The sequence below is a fragment of the Neovison vison genome, chromosome 4 (assembly GCF_020171115.1).
Source record: "Neovison vison isolate M4711 chromosome 4, ASM_NN_V1, whole genome shotgun sequence".
NCBI lineage: Eukaryota > Metazoa > Chordata > Mammalia > Carnivora > Mustelidae > Neogale > Neogale vison.
Genome location: NC_058094.1, coordinates 198732322 through 198757661, shown reverse-complemented (window position 1 = coordinate 198757661; position 25340 = coordinate 198732322). Strand labels below are relative to the sequence as shown.

The 25340-nt window shown below is 39.4% G+C and overlaps 1 protein-coding gene across 8 annotated transcripts in view; it reads right to left on the bottom strand.

The window, feature by feature from the left end:
• ST7 (suppression of tumorigenicity 7) overlaps positions 1 to 25340 on the bottom strand; it is a 241948-nt gene that overhangs the window by 67141 nt on the left and 149467 nt on the right. For all 8 annotated transcript variants that reach the window (XM_044246428.1, XM_044246430.1, XM_044246427.1 and 5 more), the window contains 2 exons: positions 24002 to 24156; positions 21727 to 21824 (listed from right to left, as the gene is read on the bottom strand). In XM_044246428.1, the coding sequence (XP_044102363.1) occupies positions 21727 to 21824; positions 24002 to 24156 (253 nt within the window). The remainder of the gene's footprint in view (positions 1 to 21726; positions 21825 to 24001; positions 24157 to 25340) is intronic.

Sequence of the window (25340 nt, the reverse complement as noted above, 5' to 3'; positions counted from 1 at the left end):
CAGCTCATACGGCATTCCCTCAGACTTTCTCTATCACTCTATTTAATGTCAGCATTGCACTCACATATCCGTTCCCCACTGTTTCTATCACACTCTAAAATCGTCTCATTTATCAGTTTCTGTGGCTAAATATTATATCACTTAAAAAGAAAACAAAAAAGTAAACGGATTGATAGGTAATGCTATTTTGACAGGGGCGAGCAAATTATTTCTGCAATAAGCGAAAGAGTTAACGTCTTGGGCTTTGTGAGCCGTATGTCTCTCTTGCAACTGCTCAACACTGACACTGGAGCACGAGGGCAGCAGCAAGCAGTTACTTACAGAAGCAGGCAGGAGACCAGATCTAGCCTTCAGGCTCCAGTCTGTGAATTCCTGGTAAACAGGAATATATTTAAAAAAAAAAAAAGTTCTTCATAAGAAGAGTTTCACGTAGATATTACATTTGGAAAATTACACTTGGAAACCTCTCTTACACACAGCTGATTTGGCAGACTGTTATAAAATCAAAAATAAAAAAGGCCAACTCTATAACCCAATACTTCAGCTTCCAAATCTGTTCCTTAAAAACTGCTCATGTAAGTTTTTGAGCAGTTGCACACCCTGAGAGTCCCACAGGATGAGGAGCACTGTCCTAAACAGTGGAATGGATGGTTCGCGCGGGTATATGCGTATGACGAAACGCTGTTCAACAGGCGAAAGGAATGAATTAAGCCTAATATATCTCAATGTAGAAAAATATGAAATAATTTTAAGTGAAGAAATTATGGAGAAAATGTATATAATTTAATATTTAAATGTACATAAGCCTCCATATCATTTATGGGCGTACAATATGGAAATGTATGGAGAACAAACTGAAGAAACAAAGTTGCTGATGCCTCAGGGGAGGCAAATTGTTGAGTGCTGGTCACATGGGGGCTACTGTTTTATAGCTTTTCAGAAAAGAAGGTGAATAAAGATGACAGAATTTTTAATTAACTACTGTTATTATGACTTCAATTAATTCTGGGCAGTGATGCTCTTTTTATTATTCTTTTTATGTGTGTGTGTATGTGATATGTGTGTGTGTGCATGTGCATGTGTGTGTGTATATATTTTAAAGTTGCTTCCTTAAACATAGGAAGTTCATTAGCTGTCCTTTTCACTTTTAATTCCTCATGTCATGTCATATAATTCCTATCATGTCATGGATAGTTCAATTTTCATCAGTTAGACCTTGTTTTCTATTTTCTAATTGCCTTTTGAACCATGATCACTTCTTCCTCTTGGGGGTTGACGCTGCAGTTCCTTTTTTTTTTTTTTTTTTTAAGACATTTTATTTATTTATTTGACACAGAGAGAGATCACAAGTAGGCAGAGAGGCAGGCAGAGAGAGAGGGGGAAGCAGGCTCCCTGCCGAGCAGAGAGGCTGATGCGGGGCTCAATCCCAGAGATCACGACCTGAGACGAAGGCAGAGGCTCAACCCACTGAGCCACCAGGTACCCCGACTCTGCAGTTCCTTAAAGTATTGATAGCATCTAAGAGAAAGTCAACGTCTGACCAAACAACATTTAGAGAATTTTCTCAAAAAATAATGTGATGATTTTAATACACGGTACTTGAATCCTATAATGATATCAAGATAATAATCCAATCTCAGATGAAGCATAGTTTAGAGTCCCCCTTCTTAATTCTCCTCCACCTGAATTCCAAATTCCACAGATGTGGTGTGAAGAACAGCATCTCATCTTGAAGGATGCTTCAGAGTTAAACTGATTGTAAGGTAAGTTACATTCCTCTCTAACACTTAGCGTGGGGGTTAGGAGGGGGGTAGACTTAGATGAGACTACTTTCAAAGAAAACTCTTCCGTCATAAAATTCACTCTTGCTTCTTCTCTAGAACCACAGAACCAGAGTTCTGAGAGACCCCCGAGAATTCCATTTACACAGACCACTATAAAATGCACAGCTGACTTACAGGATGAAAACATTGTTTTCAAAATAAAAGAGAGGGACGCCTGGGTGGCGCAGTTGGTTGGACGACTGCCTTCGGCTCAGGGTGTGATCCTGGAGTCCCGGGATCGAGTCCCACATCGGGCTCCCAGCTCCATGGGGAGTCTGCTTCGCTCTCTGACCTTCTCCTCGCTCATGCTCTCTCTCACTGTCTCTCTCTCTCAAATAAATAAATAAAATCTTTAAAAAAAAAAAAAAAACAAAATAAAAGAGAAAGTGTTGGATACAGCAGTGGGGTTGCTGGAAAGGGTCCATCATGGGAGAGGTGGCACATTCCAGAAGTCAAGACCACCACTGCCTTTGGAATGAGAGAGGTTGGGGTTCCCATCCAGGGACCGTGGACACAATATGGGAGCTTGACAAATGGGAGCTGTTATCCCGACGTAATGTTTACCCAGGTATACCCCATTTTCAAAGCACTCTTTGTTTTGCTACAAGTGACTAGTTTTGTTTGTGGCTTACTTGGGCAATATAGTATATTCCAATTTCTTTATTTTAAAATACTGTACAAAAAATGGCTTGGTGGTATAATTAGCCTTTCTATTGATAAACTTGAAGGAAGGCATATGATAAATATAAAGGCCTGTTTTCTATAAGCTAAGTCATTCTAAATAAATCTTTAAACTCACTCACTATCTAGCACAGTTCTGTTTATTTATTGCCAGCTATCTTCTCCATGCTGGTAATTGCTTTCTCCTGGCAGTCAGAAATTTATATGCCCTGCTTTGCCCAAATATTACAGTTCATGTACAATGAAAACACTAACTCTCCTATGATTCTTCTAATACCTAAGGGGAAGAACATGGGATGGGCCAAGGATAGAATTTCAGTTTCAATTTTACATCATCTGGCTATTGTCAGTTCAAGTTTATTTCAATGGAAGAATCTGAGGCACTTCTGAGGTTAACATTTATGAGCTCAAATAGAAAAAAAAAAAGGGGGAGAGTTAATTCACTGGATTTGAAATACTCTATGGACATAATTTAGAACTACACTCTGTATGCTTTTTCTCAGCTGACTTACAGGATGAAAACAACAGTTTAAAGTTTTCAAGTTTGATTTGTGTCTATTTAAACATTTTATTAGTTTAGCTATCCATGCATTGTTCTAGAAGTGAGAAAAGCAACTTGAAAATTCTTACATATTTTAAGGCAGAGGTAATTAAAAGAGATCCTCAACCAGATTCCTACTGAGGTCAATGCAAGCTTGACTTAATTAAAGTTTATAGAATTTGGCCTGTATTATATTCAAACAGCAGATACTATTTTGTTATATTTGCAAGTTTGACATTATTTAATTATAGTTTCAAATAAAGGCATAAGTAGAAAATAGAAAAGACACTCTATATTGCATGGCTATGATTTTGTCAGTGATTTTTACTGATCCTAAGGGCAATGAAAGGAAAGGAGGAATTGTTTACCAGAGTTCTGAGAGACCCCTGAGAGTTCCATTTACACAGACCACTATAAAATGCACTCGTGAGAGGCTTAGACCAAGATTAATAAGAAAATGTCATTTTCAGAGCTAATCTAAAGGGAAATATTCAGCTGCATCTATTGAAAAGTGGCACGATCAATACCTGACCTGTATGGACAGTGACATCACCAGTTCACTAGTTCTTCGTGGAACTGAGCACATGATGCAAATACACGCATCACCCGTAACTGAGGAGAGAAGTAACAGTTACAGGCACCATGCAAATCACCGGATGGCAGCTCTGTAATGACTCACTGGGCTGGAAGGTTATCTAAATACTTATCTACTTTTCTCATCAAAATTACACTCCATTCATTTCCAGAAGAGAAATCTTCCTTCGATTTTCTAGTGAACAAGACAGGCTTTGCGTTTATACAGATCCTAACAAAAATATTTTCAGTATAAAACACCCTCTTCTATTTGATCCTTAATCAGGTAAGGACAAAGCAAGCATAAGCCTGGTTAGAATTTAGGAATCGTCTTCAAGAAGACTCTCTTCTTCAACCTCTACCCTCGTCAGTGGCAATTCTTTACCTCACTTCAAGACACCTTAGAACCTTCCTTTCCAAAAGCAAGGGTCTGACAGCGCCATTATATTATCTATGTTACCGTGTGTGTGTAAAATTTCCACAAGGGCAAAACTGGAGACAAGGGCAGGGAAGAAATCAGCCTCATCCTGTTTTGGGGGAAAGAATGATTTGTACCCTCTTCAAAACTGACAGGTGACAGTTTGAGTGAAACATTTTCTTCATCATCTTAAACAGATTCAAATAGGGCTGTACCCTGGCCTGGAGATCATGAACAATCGAACGATTTAATACATATTTCAAATGGCTTGGAAGCAGGCCCAGGAACAGAAAACAGGACGATAAGCATCCTTCCCTCTGTGATGACATGGCATTGCTCTCCTGTTCCAGGAGTGGCCTCAATGAGCAACTGAACATACCGGCCAACAATTACTGTCAGAAAGGACTTTTTATGCCAAAACCACAATAACTGTGTTTGGCACACACCCTTCCACATTCACATGGGTAATGGTAAATAACCCTATTCAGGAGATTAACTCCTTTGGTTATCTGGGGCACAGTTAACAAATACTTGCTCTGGCAGGCATCTCACAGCACGGTCATGCTGAAAGTTAAGTATTATGAGAAATTCTTTCATAGCAACGGGCAGAAGGTCAATACCTCAACCTTTGACATTAATCCCCACACTGCTCTGTCATCACACTGCCTTCTGGTGTTTCCTTTCCTCCCCAAGTCTTTCTAGTCTATCCTGCTGGAACCTGAGTGTCCATGACATACAAATTCCCGGACACGTCCATGAACCATTTATGCAACACAAACCTGAGTTCACTGCTTCTCTTGAAGCTGTTAATTTCCCCCACCAAACTCGTGTCTATCCAGAAGGATGTAAGGCTGGCCTCTCCCAGTTCTCCAAAGCACACCTGGACCATTACTATTGGCCCTGCCCTTGGGTAGCAGTTCCAGATCTTCCACAGCTCATGCCATAATGCTCCAGCACTTGCCACCGTCCTTCTGTCATGTTTTCTGCTGGGTAACACACCCTCGTACACTAAAGATTTGGTCACCTGGCTGCGTATTCTTACTCCCCCCCACCAAATTTATTTATTTATTTATTTATTTATTTATTTATTAGAGAGAGAGAGAGAGAACGGGGAGGAGCAGAGGGAACAGGAGACAGACAGAATCTCATGCAGACTCCCAACTGAGCACAGAGCCCAATGCAGGGTTCAGTCTCAAGGCTGTGAGACCATGACCTGAGCTGAAAGCAAAGAATCAAATGCTTAACCGACCTACCCATCTGGACGTTGCTGTATATTCTTACTTTTAAGAGTCCATGTAAAGGGCGCCTGGGTGGCTCAGTGGGTTAAGCCGCTGCCTTCGGCTCAGGTCATGATCTCAGGGTCCTGGGATCGAGTCCCGCATCGGGCTCTCTGCTCAGCATAGAGCTGCTCTCTGCTTCCTCCTCTCTCTCTGCCTGCCTCTCTGCCTACTTGTGATCTCTCTCTGTCAAATAAATAAATAAAATCTTAAAAAAAAAAAAAAGAGTCCATGTTAAAAAAAAAAAAAGAAAGAAAGAAAGAGTCCATGTAAAAGCTCCATCTACTATGCTAGATTCTCAACTGTTTTACTGTCTCAGAGCAAAAGATTATCCCTCCACTGCATTAGGTAACCCAACATCATAGCCAAACTCCAGAACTCGACATCTGGACATATATGTTCCATATAAATATGCAACTCTGACCATAATGTATACTGATCTACAGTTATCTCACACCATTGCTCACATGAAACTTCCTCTTCAATTTTACTAAGACCACTAGTGCCTTATACTTTTCACTTACTTTCTGTATCTTTCTCAGGCTGCTCCTATTACCCTGAAATGTTTTTCTTCTCTTAGCTTCCATGATATCACACTCTCCTGGCTTTCCTCCTCCCTTCCCAGGTGCTTTTATTGGATGCTTCTCTTCTGCCTCTCCTGTCAGTGTTACAAACCACCAAGACTCACATCGTAACCTTCTTTCTTCTCTATCGACAGCTCTACATACACAATCTCACTCAATACCACAGCCTGAGTTCATATATAGATCTCTCTCTCTCTCTCCATATATATATATATACATATATATATACATATACATATATATATACATAATATATACATATACATATATATATATACATAATATATATATGTCCTAGACACATATTCAACAGTCTTCTAGTATTTTCCCTACAGGTAAAATAGGAACCACAAGCTTAACATGCAGAAACAGTAGCCCTGCATACCTCTAAAATCTGTTTCTCTCCTAGTCCTCTCCCTTTCTAGCCATACCAAGCTGCTCAGGCTAAAAACCCATGGACTCATACCGTACTGTACTGAGTATACAATTCTTTCTTTCCATACCCAATCTATCCAGAAATTCATTTTTCAGTTAGTTATTGAGAAGCTATTATCTGACAGGCACTGTTCTACTGGGATACATCCGTAAATAAATACAAAAGTCTTGCTTTCCTAACCTTTAGAGATGCTGAACTCTAGGAAACAAACTGAGGATTGCTGGAGGGGAAGTGGGTGGGGGAATGGAATAACTGGGTGATAGGCATTAAGGAGGGCACTTGATATATAACAAGGACTGGGTATTACATGCAAATGATGCATCACTCAATTCTACCCCTGAAACTAACAATACAATATATATTAACTAAACTGAATTTAAATAAAATTTTTTTAATTAAAAAATTTAAAAATAAATAAAGTTTTTTGTTTTTAATTCTTACTTTCCTGAAAGTGACATTCTAGTGGAGACAGAAAATAAGCAAATATATAGAGAGGCTGTCAGGTGGTGATAAGTTCTAAGAACAGTAAATAAGGCAGGGAAGGAGGTTAGAGAATGGCGGCATGGCAGGAAGAAGCAATTTTAAACACAGCGGTCAGTGAAGGCAGGACAGGAAAGGTGGGAGTGCGAAAGTGATATTTAATAAGAAAATGAAGCAGGCAAGGGAGCTAGTCATAAGAGTGTCTGGAAAAGGAGCATTCCTGGGGAAGATTCCAGCAAGTGTCAAGATCCTGAGGTTACAGAGAATCAGTCGGGCGTGTTCAACAAATAGCGAGAAGGCCCGTGTGGCTGGAGCACAGTGAACCTGGAGCAGAAATGAGGGCTAAATTGTGGAGGGCCTTGTAGGCTACTTTTAGAGTTTAATTTCTGAGATATGGGACTAATGGAAGGTTCGAAGCCAAAGAATGACATGATCTAACTTATGGCTCTAACTAAATGGCTCATTCTAGCTGCTCTGTGGAAAGCAGACGCAAGGGGACAAGAGTGAAATCAGGAAACCAGTTAGAAGGTTATTATAATCCAAGTGTGAGATAATGATGGTTTAGACCAAAGGGATGGCTGTGAACTCTGTAAGTGGTAGGATTCTAAATGTATTTTAAAGATACATGTAGAGTCAATAAAATTTGTTTGAGGAAAACCCTGTGGATTCTATGCCCAAATATATCTCAGAATCATCCATTTCTCCATGACCACCTCTAATTCTAAACCCCTCATCAGGTCTTGCCTAGATTGTTATTGTAACTGATTACCTGGACTTGCTGTTCTCATCCTCACCCTCCATCCTCAACAATGTCCCAGTAATCTTCTAAAGATTACTGAGATGATATCCCTCCTGTTTTACATATGTTAATGGATTCCCACTGATTTAACAATAAATCAGAACTCCTTACTGTTTCCTGCAAAGCCTTGCAGGAAAGAAGTGAAAAAACTCCTGCCTGCCTTTTCAAGTTCATCTCACTCCAACCTTCCCTTCACTAACTCCAGACTCCTTTCCATTCTTGTCAAATTCTTTCCAGTCTCAGGGTCTCTGCATGAGTTCTTCCTCTGTAACATGTCCCTCTGCAGCCCCTCCCGGTTACCCTCTATCACATCAGCCTTTTTTTTTTTCCATAGCGCTTACCACAGTCTGTGATTGTCTTATCACCCATGTCCCCCTCCAGTAATAACTGTTCCATGGCAGCTGCAATCGCTGGCTCTCTTGTTCTCCACTACAGACTGAGCACCTAGAAGTAGAACTATACCACCTTGCAGGCCCTCAGTACACCCTTGTTTTTAGAAACAATGAATCCATTGTCCCTGTTACCTTCCATCCTTCCCTCCCTCCCTCTCTCCCACCTAGAGCCCACCGCTTATCATCTTACCACTTCCTTGACAATCCCTCAAGTTCCCGACTTCCTTATTGGTCCATTTCACTCACCCAACAACACCTGACCTTGGGGCAAACCAGATGTCTACCACTTCTGCCCCTGTGTTTTTCAGGCTGAAAAACACAACTGTAACGTTAGAAAGAACTAAAATATAATGACTTCCAACTTCTGCAGGGCTAAAACTGCCTAGTAAACCTAGTAAATTTCCCTGGTGTCTTCTCTCCCCCATTCCACAACTCCCTACACACTCCTCCCAGGTAACTCTCAGCAGGACACCCTGTCATGTAATTAAATAAAAAAAACCAGTCAACAGGAAGAAACCCCTTGCACTCTTCAGCCTTACCTCTCTACTACAATCCCCATCTGCATCCAGATCTGTGAATCCCTGCCAGCCATGTATGGAACCCCTCCTTTAGAACTTTCCTTCCCTCCTGCCCTCTGGCATTCAACACTCTACACTCCTCACGACTTCATTCTATCAATGATGCCCTCTCTTTTGTATATATGTTCAACTTTTCCCTTTCTTCTTAGTCTTTTTCTGTCAACATCTGAACATGCTCAGGCCTCCTACTACTTACATGTTCCTTTCTAGTTATAATCACCACTTTCTTTTCCTTTTATATATAAGCCTATTGAAAAAGTCATCTCCAGCAGACACATTATGTCATAATCAGGAGACAATCCAATGCAATCTATTTTCTAGCCTTTACATCCCACTGATCTTGGTTTAGTCAAATTACCAACTACCTCTTTGGAGTAAAATTTAACAAGTATTTTCTCCATGATAAATATTCACTGAATATGTAATGTGTGACAAGGACTATGCTAAGAATTGTTCTGATCTCCTATTCATTTTCCTTTCCTCATGGTTTTCGTAATAGAATATTCTCCTAGATTTTCTATCTACTTCACGGGTCACTTCTTTTTTTTTTTTTAAGATTTTATTTATTTATTTGACAGAGAGATCACAAAAAGGCAGAGAGGCAGGCAGAGAGAGAGAGAGAGAGAGAGAGAAGCAGGCTCCCTGCTGAGCAGAGAGCCCGATGTGGGACTCGATCTCAGGACCCTGAGATCATGACCTGAGCCGAAGGCAGCGGGTTAAGTCTCCTTTTGTCAACCTATTCTGCACTTCCCTCCAATCCTTTGTTTGTTTGTTTGTTTTTTCCTTTAAGTTTTATTCACTCCTCCCTAGATGACCTCATCTTCATTTGAGATTTTAATCACCTTCCATGCTGATCATTCCCAGAACTTCCTCCAGCCCAGGTCTCTCTCCTCAGCTCAAGGTTTATATATCCCACTACCTATTTCGATGATCTGCAGGTACTGAAAAAGTAGCATATCTAAATTCCTCCTGTCTTCCCCACCTTCCCCAAACCAGTACTTATACTACAGTCTCAATCCCCATTATGGTAACCATTGCCTCTCCAGTTTCCCAAGCTAGAAATTCCAAAGTCATCCATGACTTTTCCTACATGTTCTCTCCCTCACATTACAACCAATATCCTGAAGGTAAAAACAAAAACAGAAGAAATTTATCCAATAAATCTCCAAATTCTTTCAACTCTACCTCTTAAATCTCTCAAACTGGACCTACAATCCACTGAGGTGGACCCATTAAATTAAACCCAGAGAGCATTTGGATGTGACTGTTTCTATTACTAAGGAAAAGAAGGCAAGGTTGAAAAAAGAAATTATACCAACAAGAGTAACATTTCTTTGTTTTGAAAGGGACATATGCTCAGATGCAACAGCATAAAATGAACACTTACTCTTTAGAGAAAACTCTAAATAAATTTCCCTTTTTGAAATCAGGGATGTATGAGAACACCAAACAGAGTTATTTATCAACACATCAACTCTAAGACTACACAAGAAGCCTTTCTGCATCCCACATCACTGTAGTAAAAGAACTCAGGCAAAGTACTTACAAACTGAGATGAAAAACTAAACAAATTATGTCTACCTCCTCTCCCTCCCATAAACCTATTGAAATGATAGGAGAGTGGTACAAAAGGAGACAAATCTATAGTTGTGATGAAAATAAGAAAAGGGATAGGAGGAATGGCTGGCAGAGCCACTGAGTGAGAAATTTTTTTTAAAAAAGATTTTATTTGTTTATTTGACAGACAGAGATCGCAAGTAGGCAGAGAGGCAGGCAGAGAGAGAGAGAGGGAGGGAAGCAGGCTCCCTCCTGAGCAGAGAGTCCGATGCGGAACTCGATCCCAGGACCCTGAGATCATGACCTGAGCCTAAGGCAGCGGCCCAACCCACGGAGCCACCCAGGCGCCCCCTGAGTAAGAAATTTTAACAAATTTCCCTAAGACAAGCTACAAGTGAGACTTGAGTAAACCACAGCAGAGAAAGCTGAGGAAGCTGCAGCTCTTCTTCAGAGAGGCTCCACATTTGGAGTTGGCAGAGACAGAGAGAAAGAGTGGGTTCTCGGGCAGTAACCACAAGTAACTGAACACCTCGCCATAGAACAGTTGGGCTGAGGAGCTCTTCTCACACCTACTGGAGAGATCAAGAGAAATGAAATCCTACCTAATCTATAATCAGACAAGCATTTGCTAAAGAAATTTAAGATTTGTTCAATATGGAAAAGAGTTTTTTTTTTTTTTTTTAGGAAAAGAGCTTTTAATGGGGTTGTGGATTCTCAGTCAAGTCCTCTTACTTTTGCATTTTGTGGGATGTGAGGTAGAAAGTACTCTTGTCTATTCCCAACCCAGGCATCTCTCCATCCATCTACTCCTTCAACAAAACTAAATGAGAATCTATCATGTAGCATGGAACAAAACAAAGTTCCAGCCCTTCTGGAGTTTACTTTCTGACGGTGGTAGGCAATGTAGACAAAAAACAGGTAAACAAATAAAGAAGATTTCAGAAGTGGAAGGTCAATAAAAAAATAAGTGATATGATTGAGAATGATAGTGTGTGTGAGTGTGTGTGTGTGTGTGTGTGTGTGAGTGTGTGTGTTAGAGAGAGACCGACCGGCGGGGAGGGGGCAATATGCACAGTGGTTCTACAGCTGGGTATCACTGAAAGCTCTTGTAAGGTGATATTCTAGCTGAACTTAAAGGATAAGCAGGACCCAGCTCAGTGAGAATCTGGAGCAGTGTATTCCAGGCAAAGATAAGTGTCTGTGCAAAGTCCCTAAGGAAGGAATAAGCAAACTCAGTGTACTCAAGAAGAACCCAATGTGGCCAAAGCCTAGTGAGTAAGGGAAGAAGATAGCATAAGCTGGAATTGGAAGAGTAAGCAGGGAGCAGATTATACAGGACCTTACAGGCCTTGTAAAGGGTTTGCATTTCATTCTAAATGCAACAGTAAATCACTACAGGCTTTTAAGTAGGAAAGTGACAAGTTCTGATCTGAGTTTTAAAATATGATGTCTCACACTACTTTCTGAGAAAGGACTTTACAAGGGAAACAGCAGAAGCCTGGAGACCAACTGCGTAGTTCAGATGAAAGATAACAGTGACCTGAATGAGGATCAAAGCACTCAGGGCACTTGTACAAATGTGTACACATTTTGGCAGAAAAGCCTACAAGACCTGTGCATATTAACTGAATGTGAAAGATAAAACAAAGAGTAGAGACTAGGGTATTTGGGAATTTTTTTTTTTTTACTCATCCAAGCCATAAAAATTTTACCAATGGGAGTGTATTAGCAAGGTGCCCTACTAGAGACTAAGCTTATATTTAAAGGGCTCGATGAGACTCAGTCTCAGAAAGTACCATTGTGCATCAGTAGACTCTTAAGTCACAAAGGTAGTGTCCCCTGGCCCATGGAGAGGGAGAAGCCTTCACAGTATATGCTCTTAGTAAGGAGGACAACAACTGTCCAGGAAGGAAATATATTTAATACTTTTGCATTGATTATTAAAAAGGGAAACCCAAAAGATCCAGTTCATTGGTCTCTCTGGTCATCACATGCATTGCTGGCTTTGCTCCCTCTATGGTTTCTGTTCCTTCTGGGCCAGGTCAGCCAGTATGTCTGTTTCTGGTGATCATCTCTCTGCTCACCCTAGAAATCAACAGTTTCACTGGCTCCTAGTCAGAGAGGCAGCCTAACCAAACCAACACTCAGGTATCAGTCCTTCCTATACATTTCACAGAAGAAAGAGATGCTTATAAATTTCCCTGGTTGCTGTGTGAATCTAGAGAGGGGACAATCATAGGCTAAGATAAGTGTATCATCAGGCAGAAGATAACAGATATTGGTAAGCTTAATAATTGATCAAGAGGGCGCCTGGGTGGCTCAGTGGATTAAGCCGCTGCCTTCGGCTCGGGTCATGATCCCAGGGTCCTGGGATCGAGTCCCGCATCGGGCTCTCTGCTCAGCAGAAAGCCTGCTTCCCTCTCTCTCTCTCTCTGCCTGCCTCTCTCTCTACTTGTAATCTCTCTCTGTCAAATAAATAAATAAAATCTAAAATAATAATAATAATAATAATTGATCAAGAAATATAAATATGGGCGCCTGGGTGGCTCAGTGGGTTAAGCCACTGCCTTCGGCTCAGGTCATGATCTCAGGGTCCTGAGATCGAGGCCCGCATCGGGCTCTCTGCTCAGTAGGGAGCCTGCTTCCTCCTCTCTCTCTGCCTGCCTCTCTGCCTACTTGTGATCTCTCTCTGTCAAATAAATAAATAAAATCTTAAAAAAAAAAAGAAATATAAATATAAAGTATAGATCTTAGTAAGTAGAGACCACAAAAAGAATGAAGTAAAAATTTTAAATGTTTAAACAGCAGATCCATTCAGTGGAAGAGAAGAAAGGAAGAGGGATAGTATGATAGATACAAAACATGAAAAACAGCAAAAATGACTCTAAACAAAATAATAATGACAATAAACACAAACGGGAAAAACACACCAACCAAAGGTACAAAACTCCACAATTAATAAAGACAGTATTTGGCAAAAAGTTTACAGATCCAAATGGTCCATCAAAAGGTCATAGATAACTTGATTATAAAATTTGGAAATGGGGCACCTGGGGGCAGAGTTGATAAAGTGTCTGAGCCCGGGTCCTGGGATCAGCCCCCACATCGGGCTCCCTGCTCAACGCGAAGTCTGCTTCTCCCTCTCCCTCTGCACTCCCTCTGCTTGTTTGTGCTCTCTTAAGAGTATAATGTAGAATCTGATGCATTAGTTAGAAACTACAAACTATATACTAATAGTATATAGGTACATAGAGCAGAAATGAATAGACTTGAAAAATAGTATTCAGTGAAAATGGTAAGAAACAGCCATCTACAGACATGTAAATTAAACATATACAAGCCACTACATTATAGATTTTATAAGATTTTTAAGGTCATGGTTTCTATGCAATTAATTAAGTTTTATCTTGGTAAAATAATGGGAGTTCCTCATCAACTATATTTTAGAAGAGATTCCATTAAACCCAGATCTCTCATTACTTTGTCTTTTTAATGGTTTCCACACCTCAACAAAGCAAAACTTTACTATGGTCCACAAAAAGATCAAGACATGATTATTCAAGATAAAAGTGAGTATGTGTTCTCTCAAATATAATGTGTTCAAAACTAACCTTCCTAAGCTTCCTCCCCACTCCCTCAAAAACTGTTCTATCTGCGGACTTCCACATCTTAATAAAAACTCTTCTCTTTCCAGGACACAATCCTTAGGACCATCCTTGACTTTTTCTCACAGTGTATATTAATTGATTGGCAAATACTGTTGGCCCCACATTCAAAATATATCTAAAATATATATACAAAATATATCAAAATATATACATAATCTGACCACTTCTCACCACCTGCTCTGCTACTGCTCTGGCCCAAGTTATCATTGTCTCTCACCAAGATTAATAGAACAGCCTTCCAATTGACCTCCCCGCTTCTCCCTTGCCACACAGCAACCTGTAAAAACTAAAAATGGCCTTGTCATGCCTCTGCTCAAAACTTTGCAAAGCTCCCCATTTCAGCAGAGTAAAAGCTGACTACAGTCCACAAACCCTACATGACCTGAAATCCACCCCGTTTCCCAGGGACTACTCTGTTCTATCTACCCAGGACTCTTTTGCATACTTCTGCCTTTGAGCACACATCACATGACTAAATTAAGCACCTCCTTCAATCTTTGGTAAAAATGTCATCTTTTTAAATGGATGATCAGGTGTGTAAAATGACACATATCAGATCATCCTATTAAACCTGTAACTCCTCAGGCTCTGCCCACTAGCTTTCCTAACTTTCCTTATCCTGCTCTACTTTGTTTTCCATTTATCAATTTTTAATATATTACAAAAATATATGCTTACCGTGTTTATTGTGGGGGTTTTTTTGGGGTTTTTTTTTTTTGTTTTTTTTTGTTTGTTTGTTTTTGTCTCTTCTTCCTGTTAGAATGTAAACTGCATAAGGTCAGGGTCTTTGTTTTTTCACTGATACCTGACATGAAATGGAGGTACAATACATTTTCACTGAAGGAATGAAAGGATAAATGGTTTGGTACAGTCTGGGTATAGCAAGACTAAAAGCAAGGCTGTAGGGTCAAGAGAGAGAGAGAAGATGTGGAACCAGAGAAACAGCGGGCATGAATGGAGCCACTGAAGAGAACCAGGACAGAGTCCTAAGAAGGCAAAATGTAGCAGAGCAGGAATCCAAGAGAACTCTATTAGAGACATAGTTGTAAAGTAGAAGCAGATCAGTTGCCTGGGAGACGAGGTCAAGAAGAGGAATTTGGAGGAGGCAAACAAAATCAGTCTCCCAGATGACAGGCACTGACAGGTCTAGAACTGCTCATGGGCCAGCCATAAATAATGAAGGCTTTCCTCAGTAATAACTACTACTCACCACACCGAAAATGTGGACCCAGCATTTGAAAAATCCTGATAGTGACAGTTAACGTATCAGTCATGTATTTATTATGTCCCAAGTAAGACTTTTGTGTAAATGGTAATAGCTAATAATAAATTAAAAAACACTATTTCTAGACAAAATTCTCATTTGCATCAGGGACTACTTACCACCTGCTGTTTCTGTAACGAATACAGAGTCCAATGCTGATAGAACCATAGTTCGTCCTCACTGATGCAAGTAGGTAAATCAATAATTAACAAATCCATTTTTTGCTCTAATTAACTAAACACTTTTCCTTTCTGCATATATCACTAATTGCCAATAATTTACTAAATAAGTCAGCTCAAACAACATTTCAAGCAAATCCAGAAAAACAAATCATGATAAAAAGCAAGAGTTCATATAAAGTCTAATTTGGAAGATCAGTGTGATATTATTGACAGCATTTGTTTCCAAGATGCATTTTTTCTTTATTTGTAAGTATAGCAAAGATAGAACCTAGAAACACATGAATAATCAACACAGGAATACTTATTAGGAATGAACATATTTCACTGTATACTTTGTCTTTAGTTCAATGATCCACCTGGTTATCTTAAGAGCTTGAAAGCAACTGTGCTCAACTGATACTGAGTTACCTGAGGTATTAAAATACTACTCTCCCCATGAACCGTCCCCACATGATGTTACTTTACATCTTTCAACAATCAATTGAACATCTCCTAAATTTATTCATCAGTCAAGTTATCCATCATTAATTCATGACAATTTTAAGAAAAAAAAAGAGGAATACTGATAAGATGGAAATAATGTGTCTTACAGAAAGAAAGAAAAAAAGGGAGCAAAATTAGAAATTAAGAATGAGGAAAATGATAAAAGGGAATAGAAATTAACTCCCAAATTATTCGTTTAAAGTTTTCCTCCTAGAAATTTTCTTTTAACCAAAGCAATAAAAATAGAATTTCTTTTGCAGAATATTCCCTAAATTGAAATTTTAAAACATCTCAGGAATGGCATGCTAGTTCTCTTTTACAAATCAATGATTTCATGAAGGTTTTTCTTCATGAACATAAGTAGACAAAAATGCAAATCAACAGTCCTTAGTGCTCCAAAGGCTTTGATTAGTCCCAGAGGTGTATATTTTCTAAAGTATGCTTTCTACAGAAGTGTTACTCTTCACAAATCATCTAAAGGGCATCCTCTTACTATGAATGCTGTTAAATTAATCCTCAAAGGTCAATTGCTCACACCATAGGATACCTCTAATGACCTAAAAGGGATATATAATGAACATTTACAATAATTTTCTAAATGGAACTCATTTTAATTTAAAAATGAATGTTACCACTTCCCTTAGGAATGTATACACATGGTAATAAAAAAGTCATGGGTTTGTTTCAAGCTTGAATTTTTTTTTTAAGATTTTATTTATTTATTTGACAGAGAGAGAGATCACAAGTAGGCAGAGAGGCAGGCAGAGAGAGAGGAAGGGAAGCAGGGCCCCTGCTGAGCAGAAAGCCCAATGCGGGACTCAATCCCAGGACCCTGAGATCATGACCCGAGCCAAAGGCAGTGGCTCAACCCACTGAGCCACCCAGGCGCCCTCAAGCTCGAATTTTAAGTGGGTGGATTTTTTTGATATCCACAGTTTCCCCATGTCTACCCCATTTTTAGGGAGAATGAAAGTATGTACAGAATATCTACATTTTGTTTTTACATATGACCTGTATTGTGGATTGAACTATGTCCTCCAAAAAGAAATTTTGAAGTCCTAACCTCTGGTTTCTGTGAATGTGACTTTATTTGGAAATGGGGTCTTTGTGGATGTATCAAATTAGGATGAGATCATATATCCAATTTTAAATCCAACATGACTGGTGTCCTTATGAGAAGATGGAAATCTGACCACAAAGTCACAGATAAACAAAGAGAAGGAATGCCCATAAGGCATAGACTGGAGTGATATGCCTATAAGTCAAGGAATGCCAAGGATGGACAATTTCCAGCAAGAAAGGACAATTTCCTAGAACCTTCAGAGGATATATGGCCCTGCCCACATCTCAATTTCAAACTTCTGATCTTCACGATTCTGAGAGAATACATTTCTCTTGTTCAAGCTACCTAGTTGGTAGTACTTGCTTATGGACAGTGACATTTTAAGAGAACTAAAAAAGCATGGTCTCTTTAAATCAAGTAAATAAAACGTTTCAGGAAGGTTGTGATGATCTATGTCAAATGAGAAGCTAGGATATTGAAGGGGCAGTGTTAGAGACGGGAAGAGTGAAAGAAGAATGAGGGAGAATGACATAGAGGTCTGTAGGAAATTACAAAAGAGAGGGGGAACAGGTGAAAAAGTCTGAGAGCCTATGGTTAATTCTCAAAGGAACTGTAGATTTTAGGGAAAAGTGGCAACTAGTGCTTAGGAAGTATGCACAAGGAACAAGGCCGACCACTACCCCACATCAGGCCTTCACATTCTCCTCTTTCTCTCATCGCTCCAACCACAACCCTACCAAAATCTTCAAGTTCATTTACTCCTCATGCCCCAGGGCATCTCTTTAGGGAATCTCATCTAAGACAAACAGCCTCCCAAACTGGTCCCAGGTAGTGATCGGTTCTAGGGATGCTTTAGAACACAGTGTTCACAGTAGTAGAAGAGCAGACTAGCAACAAATAAGACTGAATAAAAACCGAATGTCTGCCCCAAAACAGATCCACTCGCCAAGTCAGTGGTTTTTAATGGGGAATGACCCCCCCCCAACCACCACCAGGGGTTACCTAGAGATATTTTTAGTTGTCACATTGGAGAGCAACATGGGGGCAGGTTGCTACTGGTATCTAGTGGGTAGAGCCCAGGGATGCTGTTAAATACCCTACAATGCAAAGAAAACCCACAACAAAGACTTACACAGCCAAAAATGTCAATAAAATGGAGACAAAGGAGCCTTAGCAATACCAAATGATCTGGGGCAAGAGGAGCTCTTAGGTTCTTTCACATGGGCAATCAATCCCATCCAAACCAGTTTCTCTACACCAGTTCTGACAGGGTATGGCTAACGGGCCAGACCAAACAGTAAGCCTTATGAATTCCATTCCAAATCTACTCAAATAGGGCCAGGAAAACTAGGGGGAAAAAACAACAACAACAAAAAGTTGAGGTTAGCAAAATATTAAAAGTTAAAAAGAAAAAATTGTGTCCTATATCAAATGTTAAAGAGGCAAGATTAAAATAAGAACAGGCAAAAAGACTTTTCTTTCAACTTAAGAAAGCAGAAAATGCAACTCTTTTCATTTTGAAATAATAGTACCATATAGTAAAATTCAAAAGCCAGCATGCTCTCTTAGTACTACCCACTACCAAAACATTCTTCCAATAAAGTGCTCCATATTCTTGAATGCAAAAGGAAGCTAATTAAAGGGAGGGTTTTCGTAAAACATCTTGGGAATTCAAAATAATTAATGTGGTTTTTTTTATATTAATGTGTTGCTTTTCAAAATTAGAAGCCATGAATCTTGACATTAAGGAGCTTATGTGTTCTTACCTCATCAATATTTACTTATAGTATCAATATTTTATTAGATCAATAATCATCTACAATTGGCCTTCCCAGAATTCCCATTCATTTTCTTTCAGGCTATCTCACCAATTAACATCTTTCCCTTCCTTAAGGAGTTTCCAGAGAATTGTCTTGAAGAGTCTACTTTCTACATGGAAGGCATTCTGACTCAACCATTTCTAGTTCCACCTTAAAATCTGCCCTAGGGAAGTTTCAACCAATGCATATGGAGTAGGATTGCTGTGTCTTAATGAGAAATTAAGATCCTTCTGTCTCAGTGCTTTATCGGCAGGCTGCCTGCAATCCAGTGAGCTGTTTTATCAGAGGAACCTCTGCAACAAGTTGGTTTATGTGCCTGTTATTAAAGGAGTAAAGCCCCCACTGAAGTTCCCATGTGTGTATGATCCCTGACCTGAGAGAAGTCAGGCCTGACCATCAACTGTCTCCCACAAGCTGAGACCATAGGGGTCCTCAAGCTCTGCTCCTTCCATTCGGATGCCAGGAGTTTGTAAAGAAAAGAGCATTACGAATATTTCTCTTCAAAACACATCTCCACAATGTCCAAAAGTGTCTCTCCCAAGACTGTTATAAGAGTAGGGCCCATATCTATAAACTCAGTCAAAAGACAGCATGTATTGGTATTTCAATTTTTTTAAGGAAGTAACCCAAAAACCACAAATATAAATACAGATACACACACATATAAATCTGTGTATGTGTGTATATATATATACATACACACACATATGTAGAGAGAAAGAGAGATTGCTTGACTCACTGATTGATTCATTTAAGGAAAAAAAAAAATCAGAAATATCCCAAAATGTCCATCAGGGGAATGGTCAAGCAAATTACATCATAGTTACATAATGGAGAAAAAATAGGGGAAAAATGTAAGTATGTCTACCATATGCCAGCTGTGTTCATATTATTATTATTTTTTTAAGATTTTCTTTCTTTATTTGACAGACAGAATTCACAAGTAGGCAGAGAGGCAGGCAGAGAGAGAGAGGGGGAAGCAGGCTCCCCGCTGAGCAGAGAGCCTGATGTGGGGCTCGATTCCAGGACCCTGAGATCATGACCTGAGTCAAAGGCAGAGACTTAACCCACTGAGCCACCCAGGCACCCCTGTGTTCCTATTACTTTATTTCATTCTGCCCACTGCTCCATCAATTACACTTTGAGGTAAGAATCACTAACCGCAATTTACAGAAGACAAATGAAAAGCCCATAAGAGAAGAAAGTTGCCCTAGGTCACAGGGCTAGTAAAGAGCAAAGCTGAGATTTACATCTAGGTTTTCTTACTCTCCGCCCAGCATTTATTCCACTGCATCCCAGATTTTCCCTCAAGATCTGTATTTGGACTAATTTGATAAATGGAATTGTAAATATAAAATAGTGTTAAATAAAAGTCAAACCATAGCATAGCTGTATTGGTTTTAATCATATGAAACTGTATACACATATATTAAAACTGATGATCATCAGAATGAGACTGACAGAAAAAAACTGGAATTGAAATCATTCCAGTTTGTTTCTCCTATGAAGTTTCTTAAGCACATGATAAAGTCAGTCACCAAAATCCCTTCCTCTACACATGCCTGTCCCAGGCCAACAAAGGTTAAGAAGAGGCAATAAATTTAAAACACCTTGTTAAAGGCTGAATGTGGCTGGGCCATTTTAAGATAAATACCCCATCCTTCATAAAATTCCCAGCTCTTTTAGAGACAAAGGGACTGACTGGTAGAGTTTCTTCACTAGATCAAAAGATGCAATTTCTGCAACTTAAGAAGTCTGAGAGCAAGTCCATGTCTCTACAGAACTCTCCTTTTATAAAAATTAACACTTACACTGTATAACAAATATTCTTTAAATTATTCCCTCAACCAAAAAAATTTAATCCTGGGATATCCCCTTTGCAGTGGCTTTGCCCACAGAGCATCTATCACCTTCAATCAAACAGAATTACCTTGGAATCTCCCTCCTCTTTTTCCTCTCCTCAGATCTGGGGGCTATCCTGCTGCTTAACGGAGACTGACCCAGGCAGGGATCTCACTCGGACCTCCGCATTATCTGCAACTTGCAGAAATAACTAGGGGGTGCGGGCCTGGTGTGCAGCACCCTCCCACCCAAGCCAGAGTAACCGGGAATTCATATGAATAACTTTCCAAAGCTAAACCGACAAAAAGCTCACTAGGTTTACACAGTCCTGTTCACAGACCCAAATGCTGAGAACTGGGCAAGATGCCACTTTTATCTTGTCCCTTGGTTCTTTCATTTTTATAAGGAGTGGTTACCTGGGTCTCCTAACTTCAGGAAGACAGTAGGGGCATGAAATGTTGGCAAAAGTCTTCTGAAATTGTTTTTTAAAAGTAAATGTTTATAAATACAATTCTCACTGGTGTCAGTCTCTTTATGAAAAAGTATTTCTTAGTTTAAAAAACATGGAAGTAAAAGTTCCTCTACCGGTTTCCCTTAAAACTACTGTTTTGATTATTGAATAATCTCCCTAGGTTCTCTTGACTTTTAAAACTCAGCTATTTCCTCTCTTCTTGTATTGACTACTACTAATAAAATATCCTGATTCAAGAATCTAGAAAAATGCTTGAAATAATTTCAATCAGATTAGATCATACTATTATTACATTTTAGAGTAGCAATTAGACCCATAGTTTATTCAAATCTTCCTAACACCAACACACACAAAAAGTCAGTCAGCTAAAATGCCTGACCTCACTCTTGGCTTCTGGCTATAGCTCCAGAGGTTTAATAATAAGGACACGTATTGAAATTTCCTTAATATGCCAGTCACTCTATGTACAGCTTTCCACGTATTATCTCATTGAATCTTCACAACCATCCTAAGCAGTAATAGCTTTTGTTCTTAATATTGTTATTGTTAAAGTTCTTGTTACCTACTCCCATTTTATAGATGAGGAAGCAGGCACAGACCAGCTGAGTCACTTGCCCAAGATCACTCATCTAATACACTGGGAGCTCAAGCTGAATCCCAGACTGGCGAGCTCCAGATCCCATGGGACCACTGCACGCCATCGCTGGCACTCTCTGCTGTGGCCATTTCGTTGGCTCCTCCTTCTCTAAGTCAAGTACCTTGCTACTGTTCCCAAACACAAACTTAAACTCACATCTCTCATCATTTTCACTGCTTCCCTGGTCCTCCCGAGTCTTCTGGCACACATTGCTAGCCTTCTTTTGATGTAGACCAAGACATTGGTATCTCGTCCTAAAGAAGGAAATATAAAATATCAAAATTTAAAAATACAAAAGCTTTCAGCTGAGCAGCAAGAAAAAAAGAGAGGCCTATTTGCCATGCCCTTAAAGGAAAAACTCAGAGAGCACAGAGGGCTCCTTGGGCTTTTTTCTTACTTCCAGGAGCACCGACAACTGTGTTAGTAGTAAAAATGCACGCGGTGTAGTCAAAGTACTTGGGTTTCTAAAGGTCAAATCATGTGACTGATTACCTAATCCATGCTTTTGAGTTAGGATGTTGAATGTTTGATAAATAAAATCATCTGCCACAGAGTGCTGGGAAAATGAACATACCCACATTCAATGTAGTTTACAAGCAAGAATTCCATATTCTTCAAGTCTGCATGCTTTTGGTGGAGATGCAAAGAGGTGAATCTCAGGTTGCATCCTGATGAACTATTTTTTTTTCCTTCTTGACATTAAGTCTGGAGAAGCCTCATCTTGAACTTCTGCTTTATATTATTCTTTCCCTAACACTAGTGACATCATAATCATCTCCAGGTCCCCAAAGAAGTCTATTTTAGCAATATATATTTAGCAATATAACACATTCCAGATATGACAATAGAGTACGCAACAAAATGAAAACTACCCTAGTGTTAGAGAAAGCACTGACAAGCTAACTAGTTATCATAATAGTCACTAAAATGGCTCTTAAAAAGTACATTAACAACTTCTCTTCTTAATCTCTTATTTAATTATATGTCTTTTTGGATATGTTTTCAGACCAGTGAGAACATACATGCATTTAATCCTCAGTAAAATTACCATGCTTTAGAAAAATATTACACACCTGTTATAGATTAAGTACATGTATAATATGCAGCTATTAAAAGATGTTAAGACCAAAGTCCTAACATTTCAAGTTTTAAACAATGAGAACAAGATGTGTGTTGAAAATCTGCCAAGCACCTACAAATTATTTTAAAGATGTGATTATATTTTTTGGATAGATTTAGGCAACAGGTTGAAAGGATTTAATTTACAGAAGAAAAGAAATAAAGTAGATTTCTTAAGTTATATTATAAGGAATGTAATTTTATGCGTTAATTCTCATTAGTTCATAAAATAGACATTACTATACAAATGCTTTCAAAATTCATTGGTATAATTTTTTAAAAGCAAGATAGATATGTGAAACTTGATTAACACACATACTTACTGCAAAATGCAAATAAAACCTCATCCATTATCATGTCATGTGGACATATGCATGTATATATACACAAAAATCAAAGATCTTGCTGTACCTTAGTCATAAGGACTAATACACTCATTCTCTGTACCAAATTCAAGTTTAGCACTAAAATTTAATTTTATAATCTCAAAAATGAAGGAGATGCAATCCTACTCTCCAAGATGCAGGACAGGAAAATGAGGTGAGAAATTCCCCCTTAAGGAAATAACCTGAAGTCTGAATGGGCAATGAAAGGATTATTAAATTTCTACTTAGACAACAAAAAACTGACAAGTCAGCAGCTCCAGGAATTCCAGAAACAATTTTGTTGTTTTGTTTTTATACCATTCCCCCAAAATATTACTGACGCGCTGTTTGGCGTACTAAAGTGAAAGGCCTCATTTTAAAGAGTTATCTTAAATAAAAGCAGCCATTATTTTTAATATAAAAGAGATAAATAATTAGGAACCCATGGTTTTTTATCTCTGGAAGCCAATACCAATGAGCTAAGTACTGGGATAATCACCAATAACTGTGATATTCTTAATTGTCCTATTTCAACCCATGCTATAGAAGACGTGTAAGAGAAAATCTTTGATTACATTATCATAAATTTAAGTCCAATTTCCCAAATAGGCCTGATGTTATGGGACAGAGAAACAACTAATAAACAGAAATATGTAAGAATTCTGAGGAGAAAAAAAAGGTTGCCATTAAAGGTTATTACCATTTATTTCTAGATTTAAGGATCTAAAAGATAAGGAAAGAGAATCTGTAAATGAAGGTGAACAGTCATGAAGCTGTAAGTTAATTATGTACTGTGCTCTTATGGGACGGAAAAAAATAATAGAAAGGCAAAAACTAGCATTTATTCTCATATAGGAGAGTCATATTTTGAACTGGCCCAAATATTTGTTCTGATTAATCATGCTACAGTTCTGGCCCCCAACATGCCAGCCTGGAGAAAAGCTTACTGTGTTGGGCTTCGTACTGAGATCCGTGATGCTGTAGCTGCTGAGAACGCCGATAACAGCCATCTCCAGCCTTCAGGGCCTGCTTGAACAGCTTTTCTGCTTCTGCAATGGTGGTTGCTTCCTCTTCAGCCAAGAGAATGTAAGCAGTCGCACACCTGTCCATTCAGATAATAGCCACCGTCAGTTACAAATCCAAGAGTACTGTCACAGCTGGAGGAGTGCATGCAGAAGGGCAAGGAGTTATGCCGAAACATGCAGAGTGGCCAACTGGTTCATGCACCCCTGGTTCATAGTTGTCGACACAAAATAATGACACAAAAGAAATGTCTCTATTTTAGCTTGAAAGGTAGGATGTGTAGTGTTAGGAGTGTGGGGCTCACAGATGGACTCTGCCCCTTATTAGTGTGTCACTTCGGGCAAGTTATTACTCTGCCTCCCTGATGGAGCACAACAGGGAACCGATTTGTTGACAGTGTTGTTGCGAAGGTTAAGTAAGGTGATGCATGTGAAGTGCTCAGTACAGTAGCTGGCAGGGGGTACGTAGTCCCATAGTCCGTGTCGACCGGTGATGGCAATGACGAGAGCTGTTGGGAAAGATCTCCTTCCAGCTCTCAAAGTTAGAGATCCTACAGACAAGTCTCCCTCTAGTCACTAACCACGGATTCTCTGGAGTCTAAGGATATCTTCAGAATGAGCAGTTCATTAAATCGGATCAATTACGCATTAAAAAAACAGCGCTTCAACATCACATTACAGTCAGCACTGATTTTCTGGGCCAGAGAAGAACACTAGAAGAACCCACAGGTAGTGTTATTTCTGAAGAGCTCCAAATCTGATTCAGCCTTGGCAGTTCAGTCTCATGCCTTTAACAGTGACAGCTACCACCACTTGCTGCTCAGTATGTAGGAAGCACTGTACCAGGCACTTAACATATATCGTCTCATTTAATCCTTTCAACAACCTCTAAGCTAGGAAGCCGGAAAGGATAAGCAGTTAACTAACAAACAAGGGGAACTCTTGGAAGTTTCAACCTTCCCCATCATATCAGAACAACCCAACTGCCAAAGAAAGGGAATGTGATAGGAAACAGTGAGGCCGGAGCAGACCATACAGGTCCTGATCTGCACAGATCCCTCTGCTTTCCGTCTTCTCCACTGCCTCTCTTGTGGTCACTTCCCTACTTATCAGAACCTCCATCAGACCACAAGAGAGAAAATAATAGAAAGTAAAACCAAGTGTTACTTTTACCATTCATAAACTGCAACGGCCCAGCTAGGAAAAGGAGGCTGAACTTACAGTGAATGGGAGGTTTGGGTGACAAGTTAATCTTAGCCTTGAG